General features: G+C 51.8%; 5 protein-coding genes across 5 annotated transcripts; 4 read left to right on the top strand and 1 right to left on the bottom strand.

Moving 5' to 3' along the window:
• Positions 1 to 154: 154 nt before the first annotated feature.
• On the bottom strand, positions 155 to 1,666 carry B0H65DRAFT_466690 (CHD5-like protein-domain-containing protein). The gene is made up of 3 exons (XM_062826870.1): positions 1,342 to 1,666; positions 1,082 to 1,268; positions 155 to 996 (listed from the first exon to the last, which is right to left on the bottom strand). Exons 1-3 carry the CDS (start codon positions 1,426 to 1,428, stop codon positions 629 to 631), a joined length of 642 nt encoding a protein of 213 aa, XP_062682056.1. The 5' UTR covers positions 1,429 to 1,666; the 3' UTR covers positions 155 to 628.
• Positions 1,667 to 1,938: 272 nt separating this feature from the next.
• B0H65DRAFT_466688 (uncharacterized protein) lies at positions 1,939 to 3,627 on the top strand. Its single transcript, XM_062826869.1, has one exon. It carries the CDS (start codon positions 2,123 to 2,125, stop codon positions 3,146 to 3,148), a length of 1,026 nt encoding a protein of 341 aa, XP_062682055.1. The 5' UTR covers positions 1,939 to 2,122; the 3' UTR covers positions 3,149 to 3,627.
• An 838-nt stretch (positions 3,628 to 4,465) lies between these two features.
• B0H65DRAFT_206204 (uncharacterized protein) lies at positions 4,466 to 5,183 on the top strand. The gene has a single exon (XM_062821868.1). It carries the CDS (start codon positions 4,686 to 4,688, stop codon positions 5,094 to 5,096), a length of 411 nt encoding a protein of 136 aa, XP_062682054.1. The 5' UTR covers positions 4,466 to 4,685; the 3' UTR covers positions 5,097 to 5,183.
• Positions 5,184 to 6,713: 1,530 nt separating this feature from the next.
• B0H65DRAFT_425360 (aspartic peptidase domain-containing protein) lies at positions 6,714 to 8,362 on the top strand (the record flags this gene model as incomplete). The annotated part of the gene is made up of 2 exons (XM_062824570.1): positions 6,714 to 6,953; positions 7,031 to 8,362. 2 exons carry the CDS (start codon positions 6,714 to 6,716, stop codon positions 8,360 to 8,362), a joined length of 1,572 nt encoding a protein of 523 aa, XP_062682053.1.
• Positions 8,363 to 9,927: 1,565 nt separating this feature from the next.
• B0H65DRAFT_549141 (transmembrane amino acid transporter protein-domain-containing protein) lies at positions 9,928 to 13,994 on the top strand (the record flags this gene model as incomplete). Its single annotated transcript, XM_062829629.1, has 5 exons — positions 9,928 to 11,040; positions 11,145 to 11,310; positions 11,367 to 11,912; positions 13,741 to 13,823; positions 13,980 to 13,994. The coding sequence occupies 5 exons, from the start codon at positions 9,928 to 9,930 to the stop codon at positions 13,992 to 13,994; spliced, it is 1,923 nt and encodes a 640-aa protein (XP_062682052.1).
• Positions 13,995 to 14,666: the final 672 nt, after the last annotated feature.

Genomic DNA, 14,666 nt, shown 5'->3' with positions numbered 1-14,666 from the left:
GTATCCACTGCAGTTTGGCTTGGCAGGTCCAGTGCGTGTGGGTCCGAAACACTGGCCCCACACTATCCGTCCCCCACCGCGAAGGCTTGCCGGGAAAAAATCTCTATAAATTTTTGGGCTGGCTGTCCCGTCTTCAACTTCTTTCTCTTTTTCAACAACACCGGGTCGGATCACCACACACGACGAATGGGACGGTAACGAAGAATCGCGCCCAGTTAGTTCGGGCTCTACCGATGAGGTCTTCTCACCAACATCTGTCTTGCGGTGGTTATCCGGCCTACGCGCGAGCATGCGCATGCGCTTTCATAATTTCGTAAACGTTGGCGCTTTCGAAGCTTCGCCGATCTCTCCAATGGTCGTCGAAGTCAAAAAGTACGCCTAGATCAAGCCCAAGTACTCTGCCAAGAGTCATCTCACGTAGTGTTGCAGTGTTCCAGCTCCGGCAATGAAGAACTTTGCGTCAAATTGATGAGAGACATTCCATTTCGTAAAAGCCATCGCATCATCGTGCCTGCTGGTTCTCCCACCAGTCAGCGGCTGTATTACATTAATCTTGGTGTATACAATCTCCCAGTATGCCGACATAAACAACCTTCTATTGCTGAAAGTTCAAAGTCCATCCACCACATCACTTAGCCTCGGCCTTGCTGTCCCCGGCTCCCGCCGCAGGCACCGCCTGCTTTGCCTCCTGCTTCTCTTGCTGCTTCTGTCTGGTAGCGACAACCAAGCCGACAACAGCCATGACCGTTTCAATGACCAGCTTGAGCACACCCGTGCACGCCCACTGCCACACCACGATACTGACACTGCCCAGCGGCGCGCGAGGGAACGAGGCGAACCATTCGACGTAGTAGGGGAACCAGCCGTAGGGCAGCCAGAACATGGGCTCGCGCGAGTACCAGAAAGGCAAGAACCACTGCAAACCCCTTGTAGCTACCACGCGCACAGTCGTGAGAGTGCGATCGAACTTGGTCTTGGCTGCGTCGAGATCCTTCTCTGTAGTTGTTCGCATTATACGTCAGCCCAGTGTTCCGTGTATATGATCATCAAGAGTCCACGTGGTTGTCCGGGGTTATCCTACTCCTCTTCTCCAAGTCCTCTAGCAGCTTGTCATGTTGGCGGCGAAGGCGCGCCCACTTGGCGAACTCATCCTGACTGCTGGTGGCGTTGAGTTCGCGGCGGACTGCGAGATAATCCTTCTGCTTCTGGCGCTGGGCGGCGAACTCGGCCGAGAGGGGAATCGGGAGAGACAGGGCAATGCGCCATAACTATGATGGGCACGCAGGTTAGTTACTCCAGTTCTTCTTTACCAAGGATGAGAATGGGGACCGGGGAACGTACAAGGTTGTTGATGGTCGCTGCGCCGATGGTGTTGACAAGCTGGACGAACAGCTCGACGGCGAAGATGACGACCAGTAGAGACGGCATCTTGGCGGCGAATGTGAGCTGGCTTCGGTCCGCTATTGATGGAAACGTGGTGATAGATGCGTAACTGTCGAGGCTGCGTGTCCAAGTTGTTAAAAGACAGATGGAGGCAGCTCACTTGCTCATGCCACCGCCTTTCCCCCAAACATGTTGGGATCCTATCGAAGCTATGACGGAGCTGCCAGAAGGTGCCAGTTGTTCCCTGCAGCTGAAGGCCACCTGCACAAAGGGCTTATCGGTCGCTTATCGCCGATGCTTGGTGGGGGTGACGGTACAGTCGAACCCCCTGTTCCTGCAACTAATCCGGGCACTATGGGGGACGCCCAGAATGTTTGCACTTACTAGGTAATTTGCATTTACCGGTGCCTCACTTACATACAAACCCGGGAATTGGGGCGGCGAAAAGCCTTGCACTAACCGGGTAAATTTGTATGGAGTTGCAGAATAGGGGGGTTGCAGGAACAGGGGGTTCGACTGTAGCGGGAAGGAAGCCGCCAAGACGGGAGCTGTCAACTTCCCGAGTGCCCCTAATGGGATGAGGAGACGGGTTAGGGTTGGTGACCATCGTCCTAGACTTCAGTTGAACAACAACACATCAAAGCACCACCTCCGACAAGCACTACGCTGTTTACTCGTCAGGACTAGAAGCGTCTCTGACCCTTTCCGCAGCTTGTGACCTGCCTCTATTCCGTTTATCATGTCGAGAACACTGGACAAAGCCACCATCGCTGCCTTGAAGGCCGGCAACCCTCAAGCAGCCTACGATTCCATATCTTCAATCCTGAATACACCGCCACCTTATGGTCGCCTTGAGATTGAGATTCTCGGCAAGGAGTTTTCGCTGCCGGAAGGAGCATATATGCTTCGAGATGGAATTTCAGTGGGAGTGTCGAAGCTTGGGCTGGTTCAAGCGTTTCTTATTGCCCGGAAGATACTCCAAGATCACATCGATGGCAGTTCTTTGTCACCGCAGACCGACGACAATTTGTTCGCCGCGACGGCGGTCATCCTTCTTATGGATCCCGAGTTCCTCACGGCTGCGAACACGCGGAAGCGACTTATCCAAAAGCAATTAGCCGGTACCCAAAACGCCTGGACCGTGCTGACGAAAGAAAAGATGTTCCTCAACAGCCTGCTTACTAGTCGATTGCACCGCCATACCAAGTCGCCCACTCTCTGGAACCACCGTCGGTGGCTAGTAGGCCTATACAGTTCGCTGGGCTTCATGGTAGAAGTCCTTGGAGATATCAAAAATGTCGTGTTTCTGGCCGGAGAACGACATCCTCACAACTACTACGCATGGTGTCACGCTCGATATCTTGCTGGTTTTTTAGGGAAGGAGGAGAGTGATTATAATACCCATAAGAACCTCCTAGCGGCCGTTAAGACATGGTGCTTCGACCACCACAATGACATTTCTGGTTGGTGCTTTCTCTACCACCTACTGGATAACTACGACTGCTCTCGACAGGACACCAGTATCTCGTCGACATTTTCGGATGTTCTCGATTATGCTACATCTTGTCGTATCACGAACGAGTCTGTCTGGGTGTTCCTGAGGACGCTGGCGGCATCGGGACTCGTTGGCGAGAAGGAGCTTGATCAGTTCACTACTTTAGGGGCGCAGTTCTCTCAGTCATCTTTTGAGAGATCAACCAACCAAAGTGTGGTGCGTTCGGCATTGGACTGGTACGAGACTTACCGGCGCAGAAGAGACTTGTAGTCGGACCTGCTTCAAAGTTCGAATACACGTCGTTTCAGAGAGAAACATGTTCAAAACGCCACAGGCTTTTGAAGACATCTATCTGCATTGGTGCGTCTTTGCGGCCGTGTGCTGTATAGCTAGCCCAGCGCCATTCAGCACATCCAGGATCCGGCAGCAGAGAAATGGCTTACCACTACTAAGACATGGAACCTCGAAATGGCAGTGCAATGCCCATCACTGGCCATCTCCGAGTAAAAGGCGGCTTGGTTCCCGTCAATATATAGCCGGGGGGGGGTCTTCGGTGACAGCAGAAACAGAAAGGTTATGGCCGTACGGGCCCGAGCACATAGGTCGGTCGAGTAGGTATGGCCATCACCTACATACGACCAACCATGATCCATCTACCTACCTAGTGTATAGCATCAACAGTTAATCAGTTATGGCAAAAAAAGAAACCCGAACCCATGTCGTCTGCCCTGCAGATTATGAAATTGATCTATTACTATTTAAAAAGTTCGTATAACAAGAAACAAAGTATTACAACCGATAACCGAAGCAATATCTCGCGCCTATTATCGATCCCGGAATGGTACCATGGTATGTAGCATGGGGAAAGAACACTAACACCCCCCACGTCCAAATTCACAACTTAATCTCGTCCATATATATGATCATATCACCAACCAACCAACCAACCAACCAACCAACCGTTGGACCAATAGGTATGCCAGATTGACCGCATGCATCGAGACGCAGCAAACTCGGGTTCCCCATCCATTGTTATGTTTCTCTGTTGCGAATTCTAACCTTGAAGCGGGTCGTTGTCATGTCCCTGGTGTGTAACCATAGGTAGTTACAGGTGTGGTTTCAGGACTTTTTACTTGAGGAAGTTGAGATTCGGGTTGAAAGCTCTCTTTGTGAAAAACGTAGATTGCTCCAGAGTAGTCCAGGGAGGAAACTACTCTATACCCAAGCTTAATCAGATCTCGGGGGTTAGGTACTGTAGTCAGCCGTTGTCGTCATGCTAAGTAGGGGTCATACGACGGGTCGACGGGGCAGCAGATATCTTTGTTTTGTATCTCTAGTGGTACAAAATCTACGGCTCGAGAGTTAATCGCCGCCCGGGCGTCCCATCAAGGTCACGGACGACTTGGCCCGTCCGAAAGTCCGTCTTGGTATTCCTACACTACCTACTGCCCCCCGGATTTAAAGGGAGGAGCTTGTGCAGCCCGGCTCGGCGTTGTCGTTGTCGTCGCTGTTGTTGTTTGTTGTCGTCGTCGTCGTTGTTGTGGACCTTTGAAGCCCTGCTGCTCTCTCCCCGGTCCCAACCGGCCCCCCTGCCCCCCCTGCCCCCCTGTTGCAGGCTCTGGCTTCCACTTTCAGCCCCTGTCATCCCCAAATTGACACCCCGCAGCCTTAGACCCGAAGCGGCCAGCGGATGATCCAAAGTTGAACGAAGCCGCCAACAGCAGCCGCAAAGGCAGAGAGCGAGGATTCGTGCGCAAGAAGGAGAAGGGGAGAAAAGGAGAGATTGATTGATCATGATTCATGATCCATGACGAGAGAAAGAGGCAATTCCAAATTTGGAAACATTGGAGAAGATAGATGTCCAAGATACGAGATCTGGCAGGTGTGGTCATGCCGGTTATCGTTCATTCGTCAACAGCATCGTCGTCGTCTTCGGTCGTCGTCGTCGTGTTGTACTGTTATCGTCGCCGAGGTTCCCGGACGAGCGAACTCGATCACTAGTTCGTGTCCAGCGGCCAGCCAGACACAGTCCAATTCTCAATGTCATGGAAATCGAAACCCATCTCTTGCGTTCGGGGAAAGATCAGACAGGGAACCGAGTGAGGCGTGCCATCCCGAGTGGAGGCACGGCGCAAATTGGATGCAGGCCAGACGATGGAGCCGAAATGGCCTTGTCAAGTTGTCCCATGTCCACCCGGAGCTTGTTCACCTGTTCTGATCAATCTGACCAACCGCATCTCGCGATTGGGGGGAACTTCTCCAGAGAGAGAGGCTGCAAGCACGGTTCAGGGACCAGGGTCCTTTTCTAAAGAAGCGATCTTCTTATGAAGATGGAGCCGCGGACACGCTCGTCAATGACCCTCACCATGTTCGAGGCCAAGAAAGAATCTTGGATGTTGTTGTTGTTGTTGTCGACTTATCATTCCTCGGCATTTTGTCACGTTGCTTCATTGCGGCTTTCTTTGAGGTTCGCTGTCACTACATCACTTCGTTCTGTACACCGGTTTCGGGCAGTACAACGTGTTCGTGGACTCGTGGAGAAAAGAGTTGGTGTAGCGTGACGTCCAGTTGTCCGTTCGGGTTATTCTCTCTCTCCGCACACTCGGCACAGATGGTTTCTTGGACCGAGTCGATCGGGGCAACGGAGCAAGGTAAAAACATCATCATCGTCAGTGACGGTAGCCCTTGAATTTCCCAACTGGAGGGTTATATCCGAGTTAAGAGGATCTTGTTCTCCAGAAACCCCAAAAAGCTTGACTGGTTGTGGAAGGAATTGGCTGGGCTGGCATCCACTTGAGGCTATAGTACGGGGGTCGTTATCCAGATCAGCCATGTCTCTCGCTTCCCTTTTCTTTGATATCCACTTGCCAAGTCTAGAAGAGGCTGCATGTCCACTGTCAGTTCAGTGCATTTTGGAGGTTACGACGGGCGGTACGGGGCTTGACTGGGCTTGAATGGCTCATTGATACCTTCCAGCTAAGGTACCCCATGTTTTCACCTTTTCACGGTTCATCACATCTGCATCCAGCTCTCCTTTCCCGTCAAGGCCCGTCCGCTCCCTCAAAAGTCTCCATTCCATTGACTTCCTCCTTCTCCAACTTCCAAACACCAACCATCTCCCGTCCTCCTCCTCCTCTACCCTGACAACTTCCTCCGCCTGCATTTTGCTATGCCAGGGGAGCTTCGGGAGACTTTGTCACTTCTTACTTTCCTTTGAATAGATACTACCGGGCGGGCTTGTCCTTTTTTCCACTCTCGTTTCCTTTATTCCGCCATACTATCCGCAGTGTCGACAAGCACAGTCTACTATCGCCGACCCCATCCAACAGCAGCGCGCGTCCTGCCTTTTGCCTTGCATTAGCATCTGCATCAGCATATCACAAACGATCCCGAACCGATATCGACCTCGACGTCGATTCGTTCCACCCCCTCACCACCACACAACGATTTCTCCATCTTGTTCGGATACATACAACCGCATCGCATCTTTCGGCAATCTGTCTTTTCTCTTCTCACTTTCATTAACCTATCGGCGACCACCAATGCACATAATCACAATCGTTCATTCATCTCTCCCAATGCTCGCCACCTATAATCGCTAATTGCAATAATTCCATCTCTCGCGACCTTACGACGATCAGATACCATCTTCACTCTTTGGAAGAAAAGAAAAGAGGCATAACAACTAGGAGCCTGTACATACGGATACCCATCATCATAGTGTTTCAGGCCATCGACACATTCGCCAATATCAGGACAGGAGCCCAATTTCCGAACAACGACCTCGAGTGTGGTGGATTTGACTCAGTGAGGGTCAGTGACCGGTGTTCTCAAAATGGTTGGGGTATCTAAGCTTCTAGAGCTTACGCTCTTGGCCACTTCAGCTCGCGCCTTCTTCATCTGGCCTCCTCTACCATGCGATCCAGGGGAGCCTTGTTATGTGAGCGGTAGTACTGATGTTAGTGGGAAGGGGCTTGTGGCAGCTGGAGGTCAATTCCATTCTCCATCGCCGCCTGGAGGTGAACCCCAAATGGACGGGTTTATCAGTCTCAGCGTGGTTCAAAGAAACGCCGACGTACGTTCCATTCTCCTCTCGGATATCCGACGGTTATCATCAGCAATTGATACAGGCTAACATGTTCAACTTCGTAGCCTAACGAGAGTCTCGAAGCTGGCGCTGCCCGAGCTGCCCGAGACGCCAAGCGAATCGCATACAGATTTGCTACTTTGGATAGCCCGCGAGTACCAAAAAAGAGGTCCAAGTTGGCAGCCAGGACTAATACGTACTCGGTTGTTGAACCCGAGAGTACGAAAAGGAAGGATAGCGCGGGCATCTACCACGACCCTTCGGACTACGCCTATTTCGCCAAAGTTCAGTTTGGTTCGTCAAAGAAGCCACTGTATATGCTCCTAGATACCGGTTCCTCGACGGCGTGGATCATGGGCGCAACATGCAAGAGCGACGCCTGCATCTACCACGACCTTTTCGGGGTTGACGACTCTAAGACGCTTAAGCTGCAGAGCAAGGAGTTTCGTCTTGCCTATGGAACTGGTGTTGTTCAAGGCACTCTCGCCCGTGATTCAGTCTCGGTTGCCGGAATCTCCCTCAACATGTCCTTCGGGCTGGCAAATGAGACATCTAGTGACTTCACTCATTTCGCCTTCGATGGCATTCTAGGCCTCGACATGGCCGTGGGGGGCACTGACGGTTTCATAACCGAGCTTGTGAACCAAAAGGTTCTCCAAAGCAACATTTTTGCCGTCACCCTGGGCCGAGCTTCGGACCCCATCAACGAAGGTCAGATCACCTTTGGAGCTGTCGACTCTTCCAAGTACACGGGTGACATTACATACACCAATCTGGCCAATAATAACAAGGGCGCTTGGGTTATTCCCATCGACGGCTTTGGGTTTGGAGGTAAACAGGTCACATTGAAGGACCGTACGACCTACATCGATACCGGCACTTCGTTTGCCTTCGGACCGCAGTCGGATGTCACGGCTCTCCATAAGCTTATTCCTGGTTCCACCACGGTAGACCAGGTTACATGGTATGTTCCGTGCAGCGACTCTCCGATTGAGGTCACCTTTAGCGGTGTCACCTACAAGATTTCGGCCAAGGACTGGCAGGCGGGCAGCGGCACGTCGTGCAGAAGCAACATTTATGGACGCGAGGTGGTGGCAAACGGCTGGCTGCTCGGAGACGTTTTCCTTAAGAACGTGTATAGCGTCTTTGATGTGGACCAGAAGCGCATCGGCTTCGCTACCAAGGTTGAGCCCGTTGCGGCAACGACAACATCGGGTACTCAGACCAGCCAAACCGTTGCTGGTACAATCTCTTCCGATGGTACTCCCACTTCGGCCGATGCCACGGGCCAATCTGCAACTCCGAGCGGGAAGGATTCCGCCGGTTACCAGCTCAAGAGCAACGCGTATGCTCTGGTGCTGGGTATCGCCGTCATGGCCGCCGCTATGATGGCTTAGTAGTACACCACACGGTGTTTGTACAAAATTCCGCATCCTTGTTTGGTTGTTTTTCGTTTCACACACATGCATATCAATAGCAAGCCAGCGAGTTATTGAAGTTTCTGTAACATATGATACCCTCAGTGTCCCTTCGGAAAGAAAAAAAAATGAGTTGACACCATTATTTTTGGAAGAAGAGAGCTGGGAGAAAGAAAAAGCTGATCTGTATAAACATACAACATGCAAATCCATCATGGTAGAAGATGATAACAACGGGCGCGGGTGTCATATGGGTTGGTTCACTTGGGTGTCTTTGAGCTCTTGATGGGTACTGTACACCAGATACACATACACACACGGGTCCAAACGATAGAAGTAATGGGCTTTTCCGGCTTTTACATATACCTTGGGGGGGCACAGTCACACATTCATTTTATATAGACGGAGAATTGATGGATGGTTTCTTGACGTTGACGAATGACGAAAGTTGAGGCTCTCTCGGGCTGTTTCTGTGGGGAAGATGCGGCCATATAGATACGTCGGCGGTTTCTGTTACCATACCCCAGACTAAAAAGGACGAGCGGCATTGGATGTTTGTGTCGTGCAGTGGTTGGTGGTTGGTGGTGGTCGAAGGCCGGGGATTAGGAGCTCGCCCGCCGGGACGGGCGCCAAGGAACAAAGACGAATTGGCAAGCCCGCTCTCCCGCGTTTGGGTTTCAATAAGATTTTTTCTTCTAGCCACGATTCTTTCCATGATGACGGGATCTTGGCATAGATCTTAGTTTTGGATGGAGTGGAAGTGGAAGTGCTTGGTGGTGGTGTACCTCAGCCCAGAGAGGCTCAATGGATGCCGTGAAGCTTGGTTGTTACCGCTAGCCCCCGGATCCACCAGGTGAATAGGGGATGTTTGATCCCCTGTTTATCACATGACAGGACGGGAGGCCCTACTCATTGCTTTTGGTGGCCTGGAGTCCCCTAACTCATGCAGCTAAAAGTCACGATTTACTTGATCAATTTAATCGACACCGTCCATTCAAGATCGAAGGGTCCGCAATCCGCAATCCGCATCCGTTGAGGTAACAGCATCCGCTATGCCGCATCCCGCTTAGGCATTACACGTATCCCCAAACTTCCACTTTGTCCCCAGACAACAACTCCACACAAGCTTCCAGCACCAACACCGACTAATTGCCCTTTCTTCTTGTCCTTTTTTGGTTGAACACTAGAAACCTTGTTGGCAGCTAGCTGTGTTTGCTTTAATCCGGTCTCAACTTTTCTTTGCCTGCCGAACCGTTGGTACTGCTAGCTGGCTTTAATACCTTCTTTGACTTACACGACCACCCACCTAGACCGCGGCAACCGCTCGCTCGTTAGTCCGCCGCTTCCCCGAGACCGAGACCGACATCCGTAATACCTACCTACTATTCGATCATAACCAACAAACATACCGACAAACCGAATAAATCTGAACGATCACATAGAGAGAAAGACGATGCCCTGGATAGAAAGGGACTGCCGAGCTATATAAAAAGAAGAGAGAAGGAACATACGGAGAAAAGACGGAAAAGCTATCTAGGAAAGCAATGGGCAAAGCCGCCAAATCGCATGGCGCTGGCGCTGGCGCTGGAGGGCCCCGGGCTGCTTCCACCCACAGGAATCACAACGAGGAAGATGTCGGGTTACTATCCGGCGGTGGCCCCGATCTGCTCGATGACGATGGGTACGACGGCGAAGACTCTACAATAACAGGAAACGGGACGGGGGCGGGGGCGGGGACGGGGACAGGGACAGCAGCAGGAGAACAACGAGAAGGCAGCAACAGTCCTCCTTCAGACCCAGGACCAGGACAAGGACCAGGACCAGGACACATCAAACTCCCCCGACGACAATCCGCCCTCTCGGACCCTCGAACCCCACGGACCCCTCGCACTCCGAACCGCGTGCGCTTCGACCTACGTCCTACCACCTTTGGCGACAACAGCCCTAAAGCAGCAGCAGCAGCAGCAGCAGGCGCCCCAGAAGACCACCACCACCACGCCCGCGACTCCTTCGATTCCTACTTCGACATAGACGACTCGGATCAGCAGCCACTCACCTCCTCCGACTACCACCGCCAAGGGCGCGTCCCGCTCCTAACGGGGATCGAAGCACCCTCCGTCACCGTCGCCAACAACGGTCCCTGGGGCTCAGACGAAGACGTAGCCTCATGGGCCGAAACAGAGCGGTCCAGACCCAAATCCGGCTTGCGCATGGCCTTTATGAACATGGCCAACTCCATCATCGGTGCGGGCATAATCGGGCAGCCGTACGCGTTTAAGCAGGCGGGGTTGTTGTCCGGGTTGGTGTTGCTAGTGGGGCTGACGGTCGTGGTGGACTGGACGATTAGACTCATAGTGATTAACTCGAAGTTATCCGGGGCGAATTCTTTCCAGGGAACCGTGGAGAAGTGTTTTGGACGGAGTGGGTTGATAGCGATATCCGTGGCGCAGTGGGCGTTTGCGTTTGGTGGAATGGTTGCGTTTGGGGTGATTGTGGGCGATTCGATACCGAATGTGTTGAGGGCGATTTGGCCGGAACTAAAAGAGGAGGGGGTCAAGGGGACACTGGTGGGGTGGTTGGTGGGGAGGCAGGGGGTTATTTTGGTTTGTACGTTGGGGGTTAGTTATCCGTTGGCGTTGTATAGGGATATTGCTATGGTGAGTTTTGGTCTTTCTTTGGATGGGAGGGGGGATGTGGTTGAGAGGTTGATGAGAGACGAAACGAGACGGACGGACGGCTAATATGGTTCTCTACGATACAGCTAGCAAAAGCGAGTACCCTCGCTCTGGTCAGCATGGCCGTGATCTTGGTCACGGTCCTGGTACAAGGCGGATTAGCTCCAGCAGCAGACAGAGGGACGTTGGCAAGCTGGAATTTGCTCGTCATCAACGATGGCATATTCCAAGCTATAGGAGTGATATCCTTTGGTACGTTACCCCCTGGTCTCTACATGCATACAACAACGAAACTAACAAAATCACAGCCTTCGTCTGCCACCACAACTCCCTCCTAATCTACGGCTCCCTCAAAACCCCCACCATCGACCGCTTCTCCCTCGTCACCCACATCTCCACCGGCGTCTCCATGATCGCCTGTCTCCTCATGGCCCTCGTCGGCTTCCTGACTTTCGGCGACCGCACCCTCGGAAACGTCCTCAACAACTTCCCCGCCGACAACACCATGGTCAACGTCGCCCGCCTCTGCTTCGGGTTGAACATGCTCACCACTTTGCCTTTGGAAGCCTTTGTCTGTCGGGAGGTCATGCTCAACTACTGGTTCCCCGGGGATCCGTTCAACATGAACCTGCACCTGCTGTTCACCTCTAGTTTAGTAGTCAGCGCCATGGTGTTGAGCATGATTACTTGTGATTTGGGAACGGTGTTTGAGCTGGTTGGCGCTACTAGTGCGGCGGCTATGGCATATATTCTGCCGCCGTTGTGTTATTTGAAACTGACCAAGGAGACGGGAGGGTGGAAGAGGGCGGGGGCCTGGGCTACGGCGGCGTTTGGCACGCTGGTTATGGGAATTAGTATGCTGCAGGCGGTTGGGAAGATGGTGAGGGGGGAAGGGGGCGTGGGGCAGTGTATGTCTTAGTCTCTTGGTCTTGACGTGGTCTTAATAATGGGGTGTAGGGCTGGGATGGGATGTACTGTACTGTATTGTATGGAAGGAAGAAGAAAAATATGGACACGCTGGCGTTGAGTTTTGAAGAAGGGGTTTTTGTTTACCTTTTGCTTGTGCTTGCTTGCTGGGGAAAGGGGAGGGGAGGAGGCTTGCTTGTTTGATATGAAAGGTCATAGGGGTGGGATATAGAACGGCATATACACAGGTACACATATGTACCTACACAGGGGCGGGCGACCGAAGACTTGGGGATATGGCTATGGTTTAGTTGGGTATTTGCGGGTATGTTATTGTCGGGTTGCACATGACGGTATATAACTTACATACGAGCGGGCTATTCAGTCGGCACCTACACAGTAGTAGGTAGGGAGGTAGGGTACCACGAGGCCTGTCGATGCATCCATCCATCTATCTTCCCACCCACACTTCACACTATCATATCATAGCTGCGTGTTTTACCGAACAGATGCAGATAGTAAGGTGCTACGAATGTACGTTCTGTACCTTCATAACTTGGTTCATCCGAGGAGAAGAAATAAACCTGAACATGAGATGAACTGTGGTTCGTTATCGATTCAACCTTTCTTCCCCCGCGTTTCAGTCTGCCTTACATAGTAAACCTGGCCCCGTTGTCCAACGTTTGGATTTGTATCCCCCATAGCCGATCTTCAGTTGTACATCGATATCATCCTCCTTTGAGAGCTGTAGAATTACAGCAGAGACAGCCCTACTTTCCAACTTGAAGTCTACCCCCATATCAGAGATACCTACCAATCGTTTTAAGATTCCCATGATCACCCATCCACCAGCAGGTCAACATGCACAGCACATCGTAGCGGTGGTGCAACAAGGCAGCAACACCTGACTGTGTATCAAGTACCTAGTATTAACCAACCATTCAGGGCCCCTGGGATTGCTAATCCAGTGGGTGGGGGTGGGTACACTTGCTGGCACGACTGGCTGCCAAGCTTCCAAAACTACCTGGGGGATCACCGCCCCTAGTGCTAGCGTAGACCCCCCTTGAGACCCTGAATGATAGGCACTGCGGGCTGTGATATGGGGCTGACTACACTACACTACACTATAAAGTATGGGAATGAATGGGGGCTGTCTGGTGAGACGATGGATGGGACATATGGGGAAAAACAGAATACTGGATGCGAACCGAAATCTTCAAACTACCTAGGATGGGACACGGATAGTCGAGTGCTGGCTGGCCTCATCAAAACGGGAACTCAGCGAGTGGATGCGGCTTCCTAGTGGTGACCAAGTCGGTCCTAGCGGGCCAAGTCAGTCAGATTGATCTCGAGATGCACACGGACCATAGAGTCTCGAGAGTGCAATAACTGTGCCGCACACTTGAGTCGAAGTGGGAGTAGAAAGGTGTGCCTGCCTGCCTGGTTAGCACACCCCCCAAGACAGATGGTCATCTAGTAGACAACCATAGCATATGACTTAGCGGGAAAGGGGAGCTAGCTACCTTATCTGGCTAAAAAATAGAGGTAACATGACTACCTACATTGTGAGAAGTTGTCTTTCAAAAAGTATAAATACCTCTGATGTCTCTAGCTCCGTCCCCACCCTTTGTAGAACTTCCTCCAGTCTGCTTTCGGTCTTTCCGTCGTCCCTCAAATTTGCGCCTCTCATCCAAATTCAAAGTCTTCTTTCAGCAATCACAACTCCAACTCTGTAACCCAACACCAAACACCAACTCCTCTACCAAATCAACCCAGAAATCACAATGCACGGATCCAGCTGCCCCAAGTGCGGTGCCGCCTCTGACGGTTCCTCCAAGTCCTGCGGTTCTTGCGGTGCTGTAAGTTTACATCAATTCCATGGCTCTCTTATCTCTGTTCATCTTTACCTTCACCTTGACCCAAGCCCAGCCTCCCAGCTTTGCTGGCCGCTACTCTTCTCGAGACATGGACCATAAGGAAAGGCATATTAACCTCACTAACCCTCCCGGTTACAGTCCTGCCCCAACTAAGCAACCAAGCTGCAGCATCACGACCTAGATCCCATGAGGACTGGCCGCTGGGCGTCTTATTGTGAGAGAAGGGTCTGGCATAGACTTGGGTATGGACATGTCTTGTCGTCTGGAAAGAAGAGACGATGCTGGGAGGAGTGAAGAATGAACTTATCTGGCTTCCTGGAAGGCAATGTATTGGCTATCTGGATATCAGTATCAGAGGTAGATAGATAAGTTGGAAATCTATCAGTACCTCGACCTGTAGCAAGAACGCGGGAGCGGACATACTTCAGAAAGTCACCGGCACCAGTGACCAGTTCCTGAACAACTTGAAGCAAAGCCACACTTCGTTCATTCTTGCCCTGGATTGATTTTCATGCGACAACACAAGAGACAGATAGAGAGAATTGTTCAAGATAGATGGGTCATACATACCTCGCTGCCGAGTGGTAGAGTTAGTACAGTAACAGCCAGCCCTTCGATGCCGATAGACCGATATCCGTTTCAGAAATCCCAACTGCTCTATCCACACCTCATTTTACTCGAACACCAACAAAAAAAGTACACAGCAGTTACTTAGCCGCTTCCTCTCCTGTGTTCTCGCTGGCGTCACGACGAATGTCTTTCTCTACTGCTTCTTAATTTCTGCACTGGACTTGAACCGCCTCTCTCTACAACTAGGTCGCTTGC

This window comes from Neurospora tetraspora (assembly GCF_033439725.1).
Source record: "Neurospora tetraspora strain CBS 560.94 chromosome Unknown B0H65scaffold_4, whole genome shotgun sequence".
NCBI classification, from domain to species: Eukaryota; Fungi; Ascomycota; class Sordariomycetes; order Sordariales; family Sordariaceae; genus Neurospora; species Neurospora tetraspora.
The sequence above is the reverse complement of the archived record's forward strand: the minus strand, read 5'-3'. Positions and strand labels throughout refer to the sequence as shown.